The sequence below is a fragment of the Paramormyrops kingsleyae genome, chromosome 6 (genome assembly GCF_048594095.1).
Source record: "Paramormyrops kingsleyae isolate MSU_618 chromosome 6, PKINGS_0.4, whole genome shotgun sequence".
Lineage (NCBI taxonomy): Eukaryota > Metazoa > Chordata > Actinopteri > Osteoglossiformes > Mormyridae > Paramormyrops > Paramormyrops kingsleyae.
Genome location: NC_132802.1, coordinates 16,421,285 through 16,443,546, shown reverse-complemented (window position 1 = coordinate 16,443,546; position 22,262 = coordinate 16,421,285). Strand labels below are relative to the sequence as shown.

The window sequence follows — 22,262 nt, the reverse complement described above, 5'->3', positions numbered from 1 at the left end:
TTTTTGTATGATGCTTGGTGTAATGCTCTTACGTTCACGCCCCCTCCTGGTCGCTGGCGGTACAGCACGCACATGAGCGCAGTGTGTCACGGCCACTCGCATTGTCTCCGCCAACAGCAGCGTGCCGTTCTCACTCGGCGGTCCGCTCCTACACGGCTCTCCCCAAGCGGCTGTACATGCTTCCCAACGCGATCGGAATGATACCTAACCGGGCCGTGAACCGAGCCATCTGAAGCGGATCGCAATGTCTCACAAACGGGACCCGAACTCCAACCCAGATGGGTTTAGGATCCTGAACACCAGTGAACTGCGGGATCTTTTGCAAGATGAAGGAAAAATTGATCAGATCGTCAAACTCAGTGAAAAGGTTGTTATTTAAATTTTATTATCTGAAATAGTGTAATTGACGCTTGCTGTTTGTGTATTTTGTGAAATGTAATGCATGGTGTTAGTTTTCTTGGCGAGCCACTTCAAATGCTTTCTTCACATGCATAGTTGCTGCATGGCAGCTGAATGATCCCTGATCGTTGATAAACGTGGCCGACGTCGCATATCCCAGTGCAGTAACTGTTCAGCTTAACATTAATAATTTTACATTTGTTAGACGTACACGAATTAAGAGATGGTTGACTGTGTGTGTCTGTGTGAGTGTGTCTCTGTGTGTGTGTGTGTGTGTGTGTGGCGGATGTTACAATTTAACACACGTTACTAGTTGTCACAGTGTAATAGTTGTTACAAGTACGCACCGCGATTGCATGCTTTTGTCCATCCCCAAATTTGCCTGAAGCAAATCAATGAAGATATAACACTAAGGCATGAGTGAAATACAAGCTTTGCGCCTGTATATGCGTCAAAATGCATGGCAGTTTGGGTACGATATGGCCATGGAAGGGTATGGAGCATAAAGCAGCTCGGACACAGACAGTTATTGAACGTCCACGGGAGGCAGCGTAAACTTAAAGCAAGACATAAAGCAGGATAGTCAGCTGCTCATGAATCTGACGCTCGGTAAATGCTTAAGACACAAACACGTTATATGATCCCTAGCTCTCTCTCTCTCTCTCTCTCTCTCTCTCTCTCTCTCTCTCACACACACACACTCTCTCTCTCTCATAAACATATATACATATATGATACATGGATATATATACATATTTTATATATAGACACACACACACACACATATATATGTACATATATATGAAATGGCCATGGATGGGTGTGCTTGCATATGTCCAGATGACACAGGCAGGACATTTGAAACCTACTTCATTTGGGGCTGCTTGCTCCTCAGAAAACTTTACGGTTCCTCTGTGGGAATTTTGCGGTTCCTCTGTGGGAGCAGATCCGCACGGACCACAGGACCAGGAAGGCCGGCTTCTCACCCTCCTAATTAAGAAGTTCCCCACATCAGAAGTTTAAGGTGTTCTGGTTTGTCCCTTTCGGTGCCGCCTTCGGTTTTCCCCTCTTTTTTCACTCTCATTAGTATAGTACCATCTTTGCTTCTAGAAATTTCCATTGCGAAAAGTCAGAACTTAAATCTGAGAGGCAGATAGAGGCTGATGAATAGGGACGCTGGTCCAAGGGGGTTTGACTGGCAGAGCAGCTGCAGCTGGGAATTCAGAGCAGGACATCACCGTGTGTGTGTGGCTGACACAGACCGTGCTCTCTCTGTTAATCTGGCCAAACACTCTGGCTTCTGGCTGTGGCTCCCATATGGCTGAATGTACCTGAGCACATCTGGGGGTCTCAGGGCCTCGCTGATCCTCAGGGATGCTCACAGTGTCTGCTTTACCTCCAGTAAGCCTGACTCCTCTGTCATCCCTCTGTCATCTCCCCATCATTCAGACATCAGTCAACAGTTACAATAAGTAATATACAATAATTAACTATAACAGTGTGAAGAATGTCAGAGGAAGTATTGCATGGAATTCTGTAGTAATGGCTCATAAATGAATAGTATTGCACGGTGGGTCGTACAGTGAATGGCTGGATGATCTGTGAATGTGCAGTGTGCCTAAGTGGTTAATCTGCATATTTCTTGGATAAAAAATGTGGGAATTCTCCAGAACACTAGAATGAAAATCCCGGGACATGCTGTCCCCTGAAACCACGGCCGGCTGCTGCATTGAACAGCTCAGCTTCTTAATTAAAGGCAGATGTATCATCAGCGGCCGGTGCGTCCAAAGCGAGCAGTTTCAGCCAGTGCTGCCTGTCCCTATTACTGCCCGCTTACTCCTGGGACACTTGATGACACTCCGGGGAGCGCAGCCGAGTGAGAGAGGCATGTCATCGGCTCGCTGGGAAATGCTAGGTGACTTCACGGGCCATGAAGTTTTTTAGAGTGAATGGAAAGCTGTTGTTAATCTATTTCTTTACAAACATGCTTTATTTTTTTGTGTTTTTGATTTTCATACTTCTGCTGATAAGAAGAAAGTAAGATGAGATGATATTTGCACCAGTATTTCAAATTGGGAAATAGGATAAGGGCTCATTTTATGAATATAGGCAATACTTTGTGTGAATTCCCCTTTCGCCTTTGGGTCTGACGCTTGGCTGCCTGGACATGCTGAAATGTCTAAATCCGCGTTGCTCTCAGAGGGTTTATGGAGAAGAGCTCCTGACAAGTGGAGAATCCTGAGGGGGGATCGAACATGTGGAGAATACACAGAGTTCGGAGCTGCAGGGGCAGGAGAGTGCTGTTCCTTAAATCCTGTTTAGAGGACATGTAAGCAGCTGAGAATCGGCCCCTTGTGCAAATGGGATTTGTTTTCGGTTACAAAGTAGATTGTCCCAGAGAGACAGGGAAATGCAATCATTAGCAGGACTCGGCACCTTCTGTGGGTCCCAGCCCTCGTATACTCATGGTCATACTTCAATTCCAGAGAATAATAATGGTAAAAAACCACTGCATCTTCTCAAACTGCATGCTGATAACTGGGATCTGGGATACTTGGACACCCCAGTGCACAGATGCCAAAATCGGTTGCAGCTTTGGGGCACGTTGAATGGGCCTCCATCTGCAATGAAAATGGGTATAAATATTAGTGAAACTGCCCCAGAGCCTCAAGCACTGATCAGCTTAAGCCTCCGAGGCGAGTCAGTGTGAAACTCGGTGTGATTATTCTCATCGAGTGTCCTGCATGCCTTTTCTGGGTTCATTTGCGCTGAAGACACAAAAATGGGATTTTAAGACCTGGCCAGCCACACCACAGCGTTTCCGGGTACCGTTGGCGGGAACAGGAGGTTGGACTCCGATAACAGCACAAATGGGCATCTGTCTGATAAATCTGGCATCAGTGTTTCTGTCTGGAGGCCATTAGCTAATAAGACGGCCTTTTCCATGATGACATTTTCAATCATGTCAATCGGTACAACTGATAGCAATATGTTTCAAATGAATGCATTTGTTACCACGTCGTAAAAGAATCACAAGTCATATATTGTCACTTCTGGCAAGAAAGCGATCTATTTTTTTTTTTATCTCACATGTAGATCAACTAAAAAATGTGGCATGAAAATGTACTTAATATGATTTATGGTGCTTTACAGAGGAGTGAATCATTCGGTAATTTGGTTCAGGCGTAATGCAATAAAAAGACAAATAGCAAATTTCAAGCCGCGGGCGTAACAGAGTCAGTCTTTAACATCCTGAAGCTCTGAGACAAGGCGGTATACACAATGCGACATTAGCGATTGTGCGGTCTGCGTTGTTGCAGCATGTAGTTACATTTCTGGGGAATTGCACATCAGGCTACACCATACCTATGCCAAACCGACGGCATAGATTCTACGCAGAAGTATAAATCAGCCTTTAGTGCCCAGTAGCTTCACTCGTGGCTGCAAAGCGTTAGCTAGCCTCCAGCTGCAGCCTGCTACTCTACACAATATTCATGCTCACGCTTTGTACTTGTATAGCAGCCATAAATGAATAAGATCAAAAAGAAATGACCCTCAGTGTGTTAGTACAGAATGTGCATTTTTGTTTGTTTCCCCTTTCCCGGAGTTCGCATGTCTTGCGTAGCATCTCCGATGTGAGGATCCCTGGCAGATTGTCCTTCCCGCATGAGCCACTAAATTAGCGTAGCAGAGTAAGAGCTGCCATTGTGAAAACAAGAAGTGTTGTTAGACCTGTATTGCCTAGTTATCGGTTGATGGCGTACGGAAGAACTTTAATTAAAGCCTCTGGGTAAAGCCCCCCCCACCACCCCCTACGCACCCCTATGTTTTTACTGGTAATAAGAAAGCTCATTTTTTCCAGGACCTTCCTGGATAAATATAGCATGTTTGCTGTTCACCTTTGCATTCTCAAAGCACCCCACCTCCCCGATCAAGCTTTCAGCTCCCAGACCTGCCAGGGGGTGGGACAGCCCTGCGTGTTTTAAGTTACTCTCAGAACAATGGCCCCCGAGTTTTGTTTTTCCCCGAAGGGGTTTTCCTGTGACTCAGGCCGTCGTTAATTACCTGTAAAGATACAGCCAAGCCAGAAGTCACTCTGATACTCTTTTACGTTTGGTGTGAACAGCAACTTTACGATGGGTGATAGAATTAGCTTAAAAGGCCAGTTTTCCTGAAATGAAATAACATCCAGTCTGTCATGACCTGCTCGTACGATCCTCGTGTGTGCCACGCCCCCGCATTTACCTCATGTGAATTCCTGATTGTGATCACTTGTGTCCTGTTATTTTGGCTAGTCTTGTGTATTTAGTCCGCGTCTGAGTCCGTTTTTCCCAGATCCGTCATTAATGTTAGTCTGTCGCTACTCTGTGGATTCCCCCAATAAACCCCTTTTGCCCGTATTTACGGCTCCACTCCTCTGTCTGCCTGTTTGCCAACCAGCGATCATAACACAGTCTGCATTTCTGCTTTTTGGGTGCTTTGGGTTGTTGTGTGCAACTTGGAAGCAGGTGAATTTGAGCAGCAGGAAAAAATGTTTACAAAAATGAATTCATTTTCACATCAGAATCAGAAAGATCCTGTATGTTAAACATATAAGTATTTTGTTTTGCTGGGTGTGCCCCTGAAAAGCATGTAACATGCATGACAATTCAAGATGATTTACAAGTATGTGCACATGAAATTTAACACAAATTATACTGAATAAGTTTAATAAGAAAACACATAATTAAAAAATGAAATAATTTCACATAATCTATTATTAGTCACTCATTATGAAAGTGTTGGCTGCTTTCAGCTTCATATACAGTAATGGCACTTAAAATGTTATCCATAAAATAAGGTTATTAATCATGCTATTGAACGTGATGGTTGAGATAACCGTGAGCACTTTCAGTTCTGTGACTGAAACATGACATTATAAACGCTTAATCAGATAAGTGTTAATTAACCTCTGGGGCTCTTAGTGGGTAATTATATCTCTCGTTAGACAATGCAGAGGGCTTGAGGGCTTTAATAGCGGCTCTTTCTAGTTTGTGAAAAGGATTATTCTTCCATGTATCAAGGCACAGACAGGATGGTTGGTGGAGTAGAACATGCGAGGAGGCGGATTTCGTTGTATGTGGAGTTTCCACGTTATGCTGTAACGCAGGGGTCCCATAAGACACGGAGCAATGGTGTTTTATGTGACCCACCCGGTTCAGCGGACTTTCCTAGTGTAATGGTTCCTGCAGCTGTCGTGGATCAAGCAGATGTCACAGTATGGAAGTGTGACGTGAAAAAAGCCTCAAATGCCACAGAAAAGGGAGGCTTTGCAAGCTTCAGTCCATCAGCAAGCTCATAAATGAGAGTTACAAAGAGGTACGAGAGTATGAGTCTGCCAGAGCCTGTCCCCGCTGGGGTCTACTTCATAGACAATGTTTTTTTACCTCATTTAACCTTATTGACCGCGGTGTGGAATCTGGACTCGGCCTTCTGTTGTGTTTCGGTGGTTTACAGCTGGCCCCGTCGCCCCGCCTTGGCTGTCTCCTCAGCGACGCACTGCGAGTAAGTTTTCATTTGTCGCTGAACCAGATGTGCTTTGAGGGAAGCCTTTTTAACGGAAAAACGAGAACAAACTTCGGGTCACAGAAAAAAAAAAACAAGAAAGCAGATTTCTGTGGCATTAAAAGCGTGGCTCTGATTCGCAGATACTCTCAGACTGAGAATCTGGTGGCAGATTGACTGGTTCCAGTCCCCCGTGTTGCACATGGAACAGGAATCAGGGCCCCGCACCGACATAAACATCGCTCCCTGCCCGTGCACAGTCACTCACAAAATCAACATTTGGGTCTGCGGCTTTCCGGGGAGATGGGGGGGAAATGCCTCCCTGCATGAATTTTGTGAAGAGTGGGCCTCTGATTCATAAACTTGTGTTTTCCTCGTCCCCACTGTTAAACCTGCTCTGTGACCCAGGGCTCTCCTCCAAGATGAAAGTAAATATGTCTGCCCCTGCTCTTATTCCGTGGATATTTTCATACGCTTTCACACTGCCAACAATTTCCCTTTGCTGTCTATGAGAAAATCATATAACTGATTATTTTTTTGTTGCGGAAATTTAATTAAAGTAATCTATCAGTCCATCTGTTTTTGACAAGTGCAGTGAACCTGGAGGCCAGCCCAGAAAGCAGACGTACCCTCACGCAAAAGCTTTCTCACTAGCGCTGATCTAGAGATGCCAGCTCACCTAATCCACATGTCATTACTCTAGGAGAAACATTGCATTTATTTAGCAGAAGCTTTTATCCAAAGCGAAGTACATTATTGAGAAAGCTGCCAGCCAATGGAGCTATTGGGGGTTAAGGGTCTTGCTCAGAGGCAAAACAGCAACATCGCTCTGCCAACGCTGGGATTTGAACTTGTGGCTTTCTGACCACAGACACGGACCCCTAACCCGCTGAGCCACACAGGCTGGTGGAAATTGAACCTTAGATGTGTGAAGCCAAAGGGCTGACCACTGAGCCCATAATTAGACTCAAATAATCAAGGAAAATCATCATCATCATGCATAGATCGATTTCAGAAAGTATGATGGATTTGCTGAGGAGTTCCCCTTCTGGGCAGGAGTAACGCCCGCATATCAGTCTGTAAAAATGCCGCCCCGTTGTTGCCAAGTCATCAAGGAAACACAGCTACAGGCGTTGTCATTGCTGCAGGATCAGCCACGCTGCAGGATCAGCCACGCTGCAGGATCAGCCACGCTGCAGGATCAGCCACGCTGCAGGATCAGCCACGCTGCAGGATCACCTGCTCCTCAGGATCAGCCACGCCGCAGGATCAGCCGCTCCTCAGGATCAGCCACGCCGCAGGATCAGCCGCTCCTCAGGATCAGCCACGCCGCAGGATCAGCCGCTCCTCAAGATCAACCACGCCGCAGGATCACCTGCTCCTCAGGATCAACCACGCCGCAGGATCACCTGCTCCTCAGGATCAGCCACGCCGCAGGATCACCTCTCAGGATCAGCCATGCTGCAGGATCACCTGCTCTTCAGGATCAGCCACACCACAGGATCAGTCGCTCCTCAGGATCAGCTGCGACAGTGACAGCATTCCCATTAGGATCCCATTGCTGACGCCCCTCTAATGACGTTTGCTCTGATTTCCCGTTTGATGGCTGCGTGACAGACGCGTCATTCCGTATCATATGAAAGCGCGCTGACGTGTCCCCATCGTCCCCCGTCATCCCCCGTCATTCTCTCAGCTTTTGTCTTCCAGCTGTTGTGGCTCTCTCTCTGCTTGCTCGTGCCCATCAAGATATAACAGCCACCAGGAAACAACATTGTCAGCCTTGAACTGTCAGGCTGGGAGTCGCTCTAGTCTTGAAGCCCCCCCGCCCCCCATTTATTCTTGTGAATTTCATAATCACAGCTCCCCACTTTGGCATTTCCTGGCACTTGTGGTTTGACCTTGACGGCAACGCTGCCTTAATGCTGTGGCGCACATCCGCTTATTCTGGAGATTTTTCCCGTGTGTAGACACTTGACAAAAAGACAAGTATGTGGGCATCTGACACAGAGAATCACTGTAATACTGCTTTTCCTTTGTCATACAGGAACAGACCAGTACCCGAGCCGTGCCGTGACCACACGACGGTTCCAGCTCGTTTCAGTTTTCTGCTGTGGAAGAGTTGGTTCGGAAAGGCATTGCCGAGTTTGGAAAGTGATGCAAAACCGAAGAGACACTTATACACTGTTCACTTTATATGCTGCATGAAGCGCTAGCGGAATTAGCATTTGCTTATGTTAATTTACACTACGAATCCGTTCCAGTTTTCAGGAATGCATCACGATGTGCATCGTATTTCGACCAATCAGATAGTGATGACGCAGCCAGCTAAGTTTGGTCACGCTTTCAGCCCTGCTAGTAAGCTGGGCTGTGTCAGCTTGGGCACAGCTCGGGTATGGCTCGCATACTGTGCAATGGAAAAGCGGGTTGGGTACAGCTGTTCGTCTATGGCCATGTGTTCTCCTGGAGTGAAACTCTCAGCACAGTTCTTGGTGGCAGCGGAAAAACACCATTAGTGACAGTTTTCCCTGACTTTGGTTTTGTGATTTTAGTTACAAGTTCTTCATGTTAACTTAAGAACATAAGAACATAAGAAATTTACAAACGAGAGGAGGCCATTCGGCCCATCAAGCTCGTTTGGGGAGAACTTAACTAACCCTGCTCACCACCAACCGCAGCCTGGCCGAGGACAGCCTGTCACTGCGGCCGTGTCTGCAGAATGGAAACTGCTTTTGTGTTCTCAGGTTCCCAGAGTTTGCATGTTTGTTGTGAAGGCGCTGTTTTTTCCTCATACAGTGGTACCTCAGTACTCAAACTCATTAGAATTCAAATTTCTTAAAAGTTGAACCAACCAGTAAAAAAAAAAAAAAAAGACCTAGAGCTCGATGTTAATCTCAGAAGCCGAACCGTGAATGCTGACCTAAGATAACTTGTATGCGCGGGGAAATGAGTCACGCAGCACGTCTCTCCACAGAAACAAAAGGTAACACTTCAGTCTCAGCCTAGCATTCGCTGTGATAGCACTGTGCATGTTTACACTAGCTGAATACATATATTTAGACAGTAAAAATACATTTAGACAATGATAGACAGTAACAGTAATTATTATTATATAATAAAATACATTTAAAAATAAAGATTTCTTATTAATTATTTTAATATCATTAATAATAAACCATTAATACATTTACGGTAATTACAATAATATTGTCATGCCGAGCGGGGACACACGGGGATTCCACACGAGGTTAACGAGGGGGCGTGGCACACAGAATGAGTGGAAGATCGGGGCAGGACACGTTTAAAAAACAAAACACTTTACACATTGTTGGGATACATTTATTTTCTTACTTTACAAATCACTGTTTTGATAAATGTGCTTAGATGTGTGTGTTTAGTACAGTATATGCTCTTCTTGTTTTATCCTGTTCATTTTGTGTTTAAATGCTAAAAAAAAAAACTAATTTAGGTGTAATTTTTTGGGACCAGGAACCAATTAATTGGTTTTCCATTATTTCTTATGGGGACAATTCGATCAGAACTAGAACTTTTTAGGATTTGAACCTGAGTTCTGAACAGATTAAGTTTGAGTTCGGAGGTACCACTGTATTTCATCTAGGTCTCCTTTGGGACACACACTCACAAACATAAAGATGAAGCTGGGAGGGAGCACAGGGTCAGCCATTCTCTGGGGGTCCTGGAGCATTTTTGAGCCTCACTCAAGCGCCCAATGGAGATGTGGCTACTCTGCTGACCCTGGGATTCAAACCAGCAACCTTCCGATCACAGGCACACACGCATAGAGAGGCTGACAGCGCTTTCCCTGTGTCCAGTTCCAGGAGATGCATTTGGCGCGGGACACCCTGCTCACCACCAACCGCAGCCTGGCCGAGGAGAGCCTGTCACTGCGGCCGTGTCTGCAGAATGGCAAGCTGCAGCTGGCCCAGAAGTACCAGGAGTTGGAGAAGCTGAGCAGCGGCTGCCGGGACAAGCAGCGGCAGCTGGGTAAGCTGGAGGAGCCCTGCGGGAGGGAGGCGCATCCTCAGTCCCACACAGGAGGGCGGCTGCATCATGGCATTGATTTCACATTTTTCCTGCCTTTCATGCATGTGCTTCTGTAGTGTCACCAGGCTCCAGCTGAGACGCATTTGGCCCAGTCCCCCACGACCAAGCCTGTAGCGGCTGCCTGTATCTCTGTAACCGGGATGCCTGTTTGAGTCGGGCTACAGCCAGTTTCAATCAGCGCTATATTCCTGCACCGGTTTAATAATAACCTGCAACCACTGTGGGGTGTTTGTCACTAATACAGTGCCCCCAGCTCACTGAGCTGTAATATCCCATCTTTGCACCCGTACTGTGCTCCTCTGAGCTCACACCTCCAGATCCATCTGAGTCAGACCCTGTGAAGGTGGGTGCAGCACAGCTATGGGGGTGAAGTCAGGTCAAGGCCCCCCAGCTGGCAGCACTGTTCCCCTTAAACTCCAGCCAGTAGCTAGCAGGAGGTGCCATGGAGATGGAGCCTGTGGGATGCTGATCAGGTTTCAGCTCCCCAGATGGGAATATGGCACCAGAATGTCGTAAATCTGAGTGTTCCTCTGAGTGTTCCCCTGTGTGTTCCTCTGAGTGTTCCCTTGTGTGTTCCTCTGAGTATTCCCTTGTGTGTTCCTCTGAGTGTTCCCTTGTGTGTTCCTCTAAGTGTCCCTCTATGTAATCCTCTGAGTGTTCCTCTGTGTGTTCCATGCCCATTCCCTATGCATTCCCCTGTTTTTGTTCCCTCACTCATTCCTCATGCGTTCCTGTGTCTATTCCCCTGCCCATGTGTTCTTTAAGCATTCCCCTGTCTGTTCCCCATGCATTCCCCTGTCTGTTCCCCATGCATTCCCCTGTCTGTTCCCAGTGCATTCCCCTGTCTGTTCCCCATACATTCCCCCGTCCATTCCCCTTGCATTCCTCTGTCTGTTCCCCATGCATTCCCCTGTCCATTCCCCTACCCATCCCCATGCCTATTCCCCATGCATTCCCCTGTCCATTCCCAGTGCATTCCCCTGTCCATTCCCCGTGCATTCCCCTGTCTGTTCCCCATGCATTCCCCTGTCCGTTCCCCTACCCATCCCCATGCCTATTCCCCATGCATTCCCCTACCCATTCCCCATGCATTTCTATCTGCTTTCTTCTGATTTATTTGATGGTGCACTCCAATTCATCCCAAGTTCAGCTATTCCTAAGATTCTGAGCCGCCTTTCAAGTAAATTAGCAAAAACACAACCTATTAAACCATGTCTAAGACAGAGCAGATGTAAAAGTTGTGAGAAGCAAAACATGTTGAAAACCACAGAGTCCCGTCCAGCGGAGGAGTGGGCCTCGTACGGCTTCTCATCGTCTGCGGCCTCTCCCCTCTTTGTCTGGCCTTGGTTTACTGGGAAACAAAAGCTCTTTATTGGGCCGGGGTGAGTCTGCTGTCAGGCGGGAACTTGAAGGGGGGGGGGGGGGGGGGGGTGGCGGAATTCAGAATTCCTTCCGTCTTTTAGTCGACAGGTTCCATTTGCAGTGCACATGGGTTTATTTCACACCCCTAGCCTCTAGCATGAATTATTTAACGAGTGGAGGAGCAGCTCAGATTAGCGTTGTGTACACCAGGTGCGTTAGCTTACAGGAGGCTTGGCTGCGTGGTGGGATATATGACCTCCCTCTCCCTGAACCGGAACGGCGAGGTATTAACAATTAGTCAGCTTCACCCTTGCTGGGCATGGCTGGCTGTGAAAATCCAGTTGGTTATGAAAGTTCAACCTAGTTTTTTTCTGTTTTCCCTACAAAGAACTGGATTCTCTGAAAGGGTGACCATTCAAAGCTCTCTAAATGCCTTCTGAGGCTTCTTAAAATGGACCAACCCTCAGAACAATGAACTTCATTGACTACAAAAACACTATGGGAGCAAACTTATTCTTAGAGGCGAGTGCTTTAGCTTAACACACTGTTAGTAGCGAGTGCCTTATCTTAGCTCATTTTTAGTGGTGAGTGCCTTAGCTTAGCTCACCTTTAGTGGTGAGTGCTTTAGTTTAACTCTTAGCAGTGAGCATTTCAACTTAGGTTTTAGTGGCGAGTACTTTAGCTTCGCTCATCCTTACTGCAGTGAGTGCTTTAGCTTAGCTCACTCTTAGCGGCAAGTGCTTTAACTTACCTATTAGCGGTGAGGACTTTAGCTTAGCTCACGCTTAGTGGTAAGTACTCTAGCTTAGCTATTAGCGGCGGGTACTTTAGCTTAGCTCTTTTTTTTGCGGTGACTGCTTTAGCTTAGCACACCTTTAGTAGTGAGTGCTTTAGCTTAGCTGACCCTTATTGGTGAGTGCTTTAGCTTAGGTTTTTTTTTTTTGGCAAGTGCTGTACGTAGTTTGGCTCACTCTTAGCAGTGAGTGCTTTAGCTTAGCTCTTTTCTAGAAGCAAATACTTTGGCTGAGCTTACCTTTAGCGGTGTGCGCTTTAGCTGAACTCACTCTCAGCAGTGAGTGCTTTAGCTTAGTTCACTGTTAGCTGAGGACAGCCTGTTGCTGGTGAGCGATAGCTCTTAAATCTAGCAGTAATAATAATGTGCTCGCTCCACACCCTCAGTGTCCCTATCCCCTGTATGATGCCGGTGTGGGGGTAACCCCTCCCTCCAGGCCCGTCTATGGCCAGCACAGCTGTCCAGTGATGGAAAGAGGGAAGAATGTTAAACTTCCTGTTGCCGCACAGCAGCCCCCCCGGCCCCCCACCCAGCTGTGCCGTCGGGCAGGATGGGTGGGAGTTCCTTCCTCTGTGAACATCTGATTCTCATTTTGGAACAAGAAGGTGAAAAAAGGTCAAATTCCTCAGGCGGCAAGGCCAGCATGCTGGGAAAAGGCTGGAGAAGATTCCGGGCTCTGTATGGGGGCATTGCATAAGCAATGGGGTGGGGGGGGGGGGGGCAGGGTGGTTATTAAGCCCGAGACTGTGATCCCATGGTGGAAGCTTGAACTGTATTTTGGGAAGCCCCCCCTGCCCCCACCACGCCTGTCTGATAGACTTCCCCTCGGCTATGAAGGGAGAAGTGCGGAAGTTATGTGTTTCTGCTGCAGATGGGAGCTGAGATGTCCAGAGCAATCACTAACTGGCCAGTACCATTGGGACAAGATCATCTTCTACAGGAACCTCAGATGTGGCTTATGGAAACATGATCTACGCTGCAGCTGTAGTGTACTTATCGTAACTGCGCATGTTAAGTAACGACCTCAGCAGGATTATTTTAACCAAGGGCCACCAGTGTGGGCACCTGTGGGTGTCTGTGCTGCCTGTCGCACCGTGTTAAGAACATAAGAACATAAGAACATAAGAACATAAGAAATGTACAAACGAGAGGAGGCCATTCGGCCCATCAAGCTCGTTTGGGGAGAACTTAACTAACAGACTATTCCATACTCTAACTACACGCTGTGTAAAGAAGTGTTTTCTCAAATTCAGTTTAAAATGTTCTCCTGCTAATTTCCACCTATGGCCACGAGTTCTAGTATTCAAACTAATATTAAAGTAGCCATTTGGCTGAACAGCATCGAGATCTGTTAGAATCTTATACCTGGGTCATGTCCCCCCTTAATCTACTTTGCGCAAGGCTGAAGAGATTCAGCTCAGATTCAGCTTGCTTTATGATGATTCACATGGGGCTGGCTGGAGATCCTTACGCCCTGTGGATTGTGATTGTGTGAGCGCTGCATTCTTGGTTGTGACTTTGGGGGGATGCAGTGTCGCCATGGAGATGCACAATGGGGGGCAGTGACAATGGAAACATGAGACCTCGAGAGCCCTGCTCACCAAGCATGTCCCGGAGTGTGTCCCCGAGTGTGTCACTGAGCATGTCACTTGGACACATGAGACTCCAAGAGCCTGGTTCACTAAGTGTATCCCTGAAAGTATCCTCAAGTATCTCACCATGTGTGTCCCTTGGAAACCTGAGACCCTGAGAGCTTCGTTTACAGGGTGTGTCACCAAGTGTGTCACTGAACGGTATCTATGGTCACCCCCATGTTGGGGTATGCTGGTGTCAGACTCAGTCTGAGTGTGTGACGGAGCATGTCGCTGGGCATTCCCTGCTTCACAGATTTCACAAAAGATCCCCTATGTTACACCTACTTACCTGGGGACTTGAGTGCTGAAACCCATTAAGCCCATCAAAGGACACAAGGACAGAGGTCACTTAAATGTCCTACAGTGGTCACCTAAATGTCCTATGGACGTCTAAATGCCTAGAGACGTCTTAAGTGCCCTACTGAGGTCACCTAAATGCCCTACAGAGGTCACCTAAATGTCCTATGAAGGGCACTTAAATGCTCTACAGAGGTCACCTAACCTGAATGTTTAGCCTCCCTGCTGTCTGAGGAGAGCAGCATTCTGAAGGAACCCATGCACGTGAGACCTTTTTTCAGATCTCTTCATCCTGATCTTCCACCTTGGAGGCTTTGCTGACCCCTCTGTCTGCCCGACATTGTATGCAGAGGGGGTGAAAAGCAGCCACATTCAGAGAGACACTGGAAATACAGAAATTATTACGCAGAATGCTTACACTCCTGTATCTTCTGGGTCTCATGGTGAGATTGTCACAGAGGAGACCTGCTGTCTCACAGCTAATGCTGAGCGCTGGTGGCAGGCTCTTTGAGGTGGAGCGGCTCCCATTGCTCGGGCAGGATGTGATACGCTGTGGTGGGGTGATTGTGGGAGTGCATGGGTGGGGGATTTTGCAGAGGGTCTGAAGCAGCCAGCCTTGCACGCAGTGGGGGGCCTGTGTCTGCTCCGGTCTCGTTTGGCCCGACTCTGTCTGAAGCGCCCAGCATTATGATCTGTGAAGATTAGCCTGCGGCCCTCGCTGCTGGTGCTGTCCCATATCTGAGCAGCAGCCTGAAACGTTCCCTGTGGATGAGATAAGGCTTGTAATTGATGTTTGCCTCCAAAATGGTAGCTAGTTTAGCTAGCCGGGTGTGGCATTTCTCAAATATCAAGCAAGTTAAGTGTTCTCCCAGCTGTGAGACTCTGAGGGGGGTAATTCCTCAAGTTCCCCCCCCTGCCCGATCCAGCTCTAGGTCAGGGGAGGACATCTAGATTGTCCACGGCTTTGTGAATGGTTTTAACGGGTCACCCCAGCGGCTACATTCTCTAACTGATAATATATCTGTGAAGTTGATCAAAGTACAGTTCTGCAAAAGCCATCATTGACATTGGAGTACTTCAGGGTTCCTCTGCTAACTCCATAAATCTGTCGCGGCTCAGCTAGCCTGCTGTGGAATGACCCGGGGCAGGTTAATACACATAAAACGGGCTCAGGTTTACAGGCTGGCTTGTTCCTGAGCTCTTGCAGTCTGTGTTGTGGTTCACCTTCTTCCCAGGTTGAGCCGTCATTCATCTTAACGGCCGACCCATGATGCTATCATCTATAGGATCAGGGATTCCAACCGTGGTAAGCGTCAATGCAAATGGTTTCCAGGGCAACCTGGCAGCCCATCCCTCATCTCCATCCCCCCTAGCTTCTGAAAGCAGGCTCCCAGGACTGCTTGACTGTTTTCTGCTTACAGCTGATGCCACAGAGTTAGATCAGTTTCCTGTTCCCCCAGTACATCCCTTCAATGTGGCAGGGATGTTCTCAAACACGTCCCCTTTCCTCTCAGACTTCCGTCCGGGGTGTGAAGGTACATGTGTGGCAGACTCAGCGATGGTGAACAGAACTGGTCGTGTTGAATGAATTATCCCTTGGAATGACTGCTGGTGTACATTCATCTAAGACGTAACAGACCCATAGACGTGGAGGCAGCACAGGCTGCATCTGCTGGCTGATGGTGTTCAATGCGCCCTCAGCACTCCAGTTGTTCGTTACAGCTTCATGAGATCCGTTTCGGAGCAAGGTTCGGCAGTGTCACTGTCTTGACGGCCTCTTGCTCTAAATGAAGAAAAGCTTTAGTTAGAGTTCTGTCCTGCGGCTACGCGCACACACAGACACGCACACATGCACATTATCATAATGACGCGTTTCCATAGCTACCGCAGACTAGCCTTCCAGGCACAGAGCCCTTTGTTTGTAGCTGGGGTGAGCTAATATGAAGTGACTGCCTTCTCCACCAGCTCTGGGTGTAACAGTGACTCTGCAGATGGCATGGATCCCTCTTTGGGTAACAGGAACTTTCGCAATGTGAAATGAAAAGGCCTCGCGGGCTGTAGCTGCGAGTCTGCAGGAATCCCCATTGTTAGCCTGTGTTTTCAGTGACTCAGCTCGATGCATTGGTTCCCCCCAAACCCTGGGCTTTGCTTTGTCTTTGGCTTGCCTTCTCTATGGCCCCGGCTCTGCTGCAGGCTTGGCGTTCCCTACAGGACTGCTCTTTGACTCCTGTTTGAAATGTCGATATATCTGTGTGCTTCCAGAGGGCTACGCAGAGAAGCGCAGCCTACAGACAGCGCAGAACCTACTCCAGGAAGATATGATCCGCACTGAGGAGGAATCCGAGGTAAAATACACCATGTGACACTTTGGCAAAGAAGCCCCTATTATGTCCTGGATCCTTCCGTGCAGTCATGTGCCGGGAGCTCACCGTGTCCACAGTTTGCTAATTCTGACATTTTCAAATCACTCTCTGGTTCTCCTGGTCCTGAACTTAAGCAGAAGGAGTTGACCCCCATGCTGGCTGTGATTGCTCCATCATTACTGTAATATTTACTGTGTATGCGCCTGCAGCCCGTGCATTATCCAGTGTCGTGTTGATGTTTTTGCAAATATCTCTTACATAATTCCTCTATAAACACTTGAGTGAGCCGTTTCATGTCCAGAAGAGGCTGTGATCCATCACGACACGATGCCTGTGTGCTTGGGCTGTTCCAGATGTAACTATTCATGGCTACCCAGCTCCAGGGAGTACATGGTCGATGCAGTAGGGGCTATATATCTCTGCGTGACGTGGCTTGATTGATTGAGCGTCGTTCACTCGTAGCCGCGCTCCTCCAAGTGCAAGCCAGCTCAAACCGGTTTGTTTGAAAGAAGCAGGGCGCTCCATTTGGGCCTCTTGCTCATCATGGCTGGCCCTCATCCTTTCATCACTTCATCTCTAAATCCTCACTGCGTCCCAGTTCCTACTTACAGGCACGCATTAATATTGCATTTTGACTGATATGGTTTATTAGCAGCTATATTAGGGGGGGGGGGAGGCGGGGTTAGGGTTAGGGTTGTAGGATTGCAGAGACACCATGTCCGTTTCGGAGGTGCAGCTGTTATCCTTGCTGGAGGCGCGTAAGAGGCCGGTCGATAAGCAGCACTCAGACAAGTCCCTCCCAGGGGGCCTGCTGGGGTTTCCAGGGGTGTGCGGTTTGCCCACCCTTAAGCGTCATTAATTATTTACCCCCACACAGGGGGACAGACAGTGTCGGCCACCTGCTCCCTCCCCTACACACACACGCCCCTCCCAAACTGGGACTCCTTCAGACAGATCAGGTTCATGCGGCTTTGCTAGGAAATATCAAAGCGGAGCATATTTGCAGGCATCAGGGAGCCTCCCCACAGGCGTCCAGGCTTCAGATCTCCGGCAAAGCTACAGTGGTGAACAGCAGGATGCAATGGTATGGCATAAGCAGGCGGGATGGCCGTTAGCATTTGCGCTAAGCTAAAGACGCAATGGTATGGCGTAAGCAGGCTGGATGGCCGTTAGCATGTGCGCTAGGCTAAAGACACAATGGTATGGCGTAAGCAGGCGGGATGGCCGTTAGCATGTGCGCTAGGCTAAAGACGCAATGGTATGGCGTAAGCAGGCGAGATGGCCGTTAGCATGTGCGCTAGGCTAAAGACGCAATGGTATGGCGTAAGCAGGCGGGATGGCTGTTAGCATGTGCGCTAGGCTAAAGACGCAATGGTATGGCGTAAGCAGGCGGGATTGCTGTTAGCATGTGCGCTAGTCTAAAGACGCAATGGTATGGCATAAGCAGGCGGGATTGCTGTTACATAATTGGTTTTATTTTACTTATAGTATTTTTATTGCAATGAAAGTCAGGAAAAAATCACTCTATAAGGCCTTCACTTATCATTCACTTACTGATAGCCTTCACATATTTATCATTCACGGTAATTACTCCTTCAGAGACTGCCATGTTGTCTGACGTCACAGCATCTGCTTCTCGGTGCAGTCGGGTTTCCCATTCGAAGCTCTGACTTTGACATATGTTCCATAGTACTTTTCAATTAGGAGGCTGAATATTTTTGAGTTCTGAGTAGACTTTAAGAGCCTGGTCTGTCGTTGACGTGTGCTAGGCTAACGACGTGATGGTACAAGGCTACTACATTATCCAACTAACATAATAACACTATTAAAATATTAACATCACTAACATACTAACATTATTAACATACCATACTCCTTGAGTTTTGGGGGGTGGATATGTCCTCGCATCCTTTTTACTCCTGTGCCTGTTTTTTTCGGGTCAGGATCTCCTGGAGAGGTTCATGGAGGGTAGTGTTCCCCTGGAGGGCTTCCTGGAGTCCTTCCAGAGATCCAGGAAGACGTACCACGTTCGGCGGGCTCAAACCGAGAAGATCCAGGAATTCACCAAGGCCGAGAGAAATGCTCAGAAACACTGCGTGGCCCCTGAGGAGAAGGCGGAGCCTCTGGAGCTGCGGGCCAATGGCTTTGTGGCACAGGCCCCGCCCCGCGTGTTCCAGCTCCGCTACGGGCTTACGCCCGCCATCATCCTGCCCCGTTGCCCCCCTGGATCCTCCCACGGCCCCATCCATGCAGTCAGCCTCCCTCCCCTGGACACCCGGCTGGTCCAGAGCCACTCCCAGGGGCCAGGGGCCCCGCATGCCTGTCCCGGCCAGCCTGTGGGCCTCCGCGTGATTGGACAGATTCCCGGCTGGCCCATCAGGCCTGTGCGGCTGCAGCAGCTCTATCGTCCCGGCCAGCACCAGCCGGAACCACCTTGCCGATAGGGCTGTCGCCACCATGGCTTTTCTGGACCCGTCACCAGGCCGGCATGCGTGCCCCAATGGCGACTTGGGGGATAAAAGCGCCGGGTTGCCCATACAGCATCTGAAAATTCCCTAAGGGATCCATCAGCAGCCAGGCAGAACCATTTCAGAGCTGCCACCAAAGATCCAGTCGCCATGGCAACCAGGACACACCAATGGCTGCTGTTTAAACGTCACTCCCGTCAGAAGCAGCTAGGGGACATTAGGCCCTCTGTCACCTGGGGAGCAAAGCAAGAGACTTGCAGGGATCTACGCTTTGGCAGAGAGGATTAGCCGTGTGGAGGAAGCCACCTTCTGTCTCAGTGGTGATTAATAAAGTCCATGTCATGGTGTTTGTTACAGACCAACAGTCACCCTGCGTTTCTCTTTCTCTCTCTCCTTCTCTGATGGCTGTTTCTGAAGCGTGATCATTAACCCGCAAGAACTAACTCCGAGTCAGCTTGTCAATTACAGAGATAGGATGCAGGGGACCCACACTGTCATTCTCATCAGTCAAAGTGCAAATCAGAAAGTAATAATATAATATAAGTATATAAACCTGATATAAACATGACATTTTAAGACATAGACAAAAAATGACTCCTGTAGATGATTTACTTGTTCATGGCAGTTTGTACGCATAGCTGGTCTGCCTTAATTTGATATGGTAATAAGTTTTGGGGTTTATTTAGCAATCCGGCATTCTCTATGTGTCCTGTGCTGCAGAATTAGATACTGTTTACAGAAACTCCTTTCAATGCAAGTGCATACACACACAATCACACATACAATCACACCCACAATCACACCCACAATCAAACACAGTCACATACATTGAATTTAACCCCATGACCTTCCTTGACACAAACAACTGGTTAAAATCTGAAATATATGTCGGGTGGTTAAAGACCCATGGGTGTGACATGTTCTTGATTATTTTGTTGCCAAACAAGGGGTCAGAGTGTGGAGACTGTGGGTGTTGAACTTGTCCAATCAAAGGAGTGGAGACATCAGCCACTGTATCAGCCTCCAAAGTTTCATAATTCGACCTGACGAGCGAGCGAGTATTGAGCAGTCGCAAGTCCTGGCCACAGTCCCTTGCTTGTGAGGCCGCATTTGGTTGCGCTGAGCAGAAATACGCCTTTGCAAGGATGGTTTCCTGCTCGCAGACGTTGTTTTGCATCCTTGTATCACATACGTGCATGTGGTTTTTATGTGCGTGCTTTTAGAAACTAAACACCATAACCACGGACCTTTCTACAAGCATAGCCCATGTGACTGGGGCCTGAATATGTGACAGGGGGCGTGTCCAGGAGGGCCAAGGTCACATGATCAGTGTCATTCTGAGAGCACAGGGTCACGCACCTCATCAAGGCTGGCGCAGTACAGGGTGAGGCGTCAAGAGGCCCGGCAGGACAGTCTTAGTTACACCATATCAAGGCTGGCGCAGTACAGGGTGAGGCGTCAAGAGGCCCGGCAGGACAGTCTTAGTTACACCATATCAAGGCTGGCGCAGTACAGGGTGAGGCGTCAAGAGGCCCGGCAGGACAGTCTTAGTTACACCATATCAAGGCTGGCGCAGTACAGGGTGAGGCGTCAGGAGGCCCGGCAGGACAGTCTTAGTTACACCATATCAAGGCTGGCGCAGTACAGGGTGAGGCGTCAGGAGGCCCGGCAGGACAGTCTTAGTTACACCATATCAAGGCTGGCGCAGTACAGGGTGAGGCGTCAGGAGGCCCGGCAGGACAGTCTTAGTTACACCATATCAAGGCTGGCGCAGTACAGGGTGAGGCGTCAGGAGGCCCGGCAGGACAGTCTTAGTTACACCATTTACCCTGCAGGTCAGATACAGTGTCGGCCTTAAACATCCCACTTTCTGGGGTTTGTTAAAGCCTCACTTTTTCCTTTACATGTAACCAACACTGGCTACTTAGTGGGGGAGGGTTGTTTCCTTTTCCCAAGCCCAGAATCATTCCTGAGAGCGTTTTTCCACGAAACCTGCAATTAGATTCCGTCGTTTATCCATTAGCTTTGTCGCTAAGGCACTGAAGCGTGCTCTGTTCCCCCGGAGGGCTGCCCAAAACGCACTCTTCATACCTTTTCATCTGTAAATCATTCTTTTAATGCCCAGGAGCTATTTTACTGTAAAATTTAACCTGGGTAAAGAGTGGTTTAAATGGTCATGATGGCAGAAGAGTAGCACACCAGGTTGCTAGTGTTTGTTTATGTATTAGCTGGTGGCCAAATCCCTGGGCTTTTTAATGTAAAGTAAATGTCAGAGCCAGTGAAAATGAGGCTCCAGTCTGAAGCTGACACAGCAACACGCTTCCCGATAAACACGCAGCAGCATCGACTCGCTACACGCCAGCACCGGGCCAGCACCACTGCCGCCATAAAGCCCCTGCAAGACAATCCTCTGGGGGCCCAGGCAGAGAACAGCCAACAGGAAAATCACTCAGGAAGCGTTTACGTTCTGCTTAGCCTCAGCCACATGATCCTGCCCTCCACCGTTCCTGGGCCACCGAGCCGCGTGCCCGACAGACGTGGCGGGAGCAGGAATGCCGTGTGGCAGAGCCAGGATGACGAGAGTCTCTACCAGGAACTTCAGGCAGTACGGCAGCAGCGAGTGACCCGGTTATTATGAGTAATAATACCCTGACCTCTTGGGAACAGCATAATAAAACACGGCACACACATCTGTTCTGTGTTACATTAATTAATTAATTAGCATAATGAAGTACATATTAGGGCCATTCAAATACAATAAACTCACTGGGCCCCTCAGCACCGCGACCTGGTGGGGCAGCTGGAGGGGAGTGAATGGGGAAAACAGGGTGGGGGGGGCTTTCTCTTCCCAGCTCATTCAGACTTGTGTTACATCAGTGTCAGCAGCTATCGTCCTCAGCTCTGATTGGCTGATTTTCCTGTCTGTCTTCTTCACCCACAGTTGTGATTGGCCAGCTTTCCTGTCACTCAGACACATTCCATGCTGCTGTTTCCATCATTTTATTGGCATGGCTGATTATGCATGGGAAGTCCCACTGACACAGGATTCCTGCTAAGATCGGCAGGCAACTTTAACGGCGATGACTTTTTGGTGACCTTTCAGGCCACGCTGGTGATGGCAAAGGCCCACATTAAATGCTCCTATCCGTTTTGATGTCCCTCCGCCACGTTTAACACTTCATAGATCTGATTTGATGTCTTAAATTTGATTCTTTCTGGCTTTGCTGTCCGGAGCTAAGAGAAGTCAGGAAATATATTTAAATTTCTGTAAGCTGCCCAAAAAGGGCCGTCCCACTGAACGTGTCGCAGGGAGAAGTTCCATCAGATTTTCCATGGAACG

The 22,262-nt window shown here is 48.4% G+C and overlaps 1 protein-coding gene and 1 long non-coding RNA gene across 2 annotated transcripts; one reads left to right on the top strand and one right to left on the bottom strand.

The window, feature by feature from the left end:
* The first annotated feature begins 48 nt into the window (after positions 1-48).
* vps37d (VPS37D subunit of ESCRT-I) lies at positions 49-19,278 on the top strand. The gene is made up of 4 exons (XM_023833155.2): positions 49-367; positions 9,774-9,945; positions 16,354-16,436; positions 18,398-19,278. Exons 1-4 carry the CDS (start codon positions 245-247, stop codon positions 18,896-18,898), a joined length of 879 nt encoding a protein of 292 aa, XP_023688923.1. The 5' UTR covers positions 49-244; the 3' UTR covers positions 18,899-19,278.
* LOC140591888 (uncharacterized) lies at positions 2,398-12,573 on the bottom strand. The gene is made up of 3 exons (XR_011992198.1): positions 12,401-12,573; positions 5,826-7,467; positions 2,398-3,020 (listed from the first exon to the last, which is right to left on the bottom strand). It is a non-coding gene; the product is annotated as an uncharacterized lncRNA (long non-coding RNA).
* Positions 19,279-22,262: the final 2,984 nt, after the last annotated feature.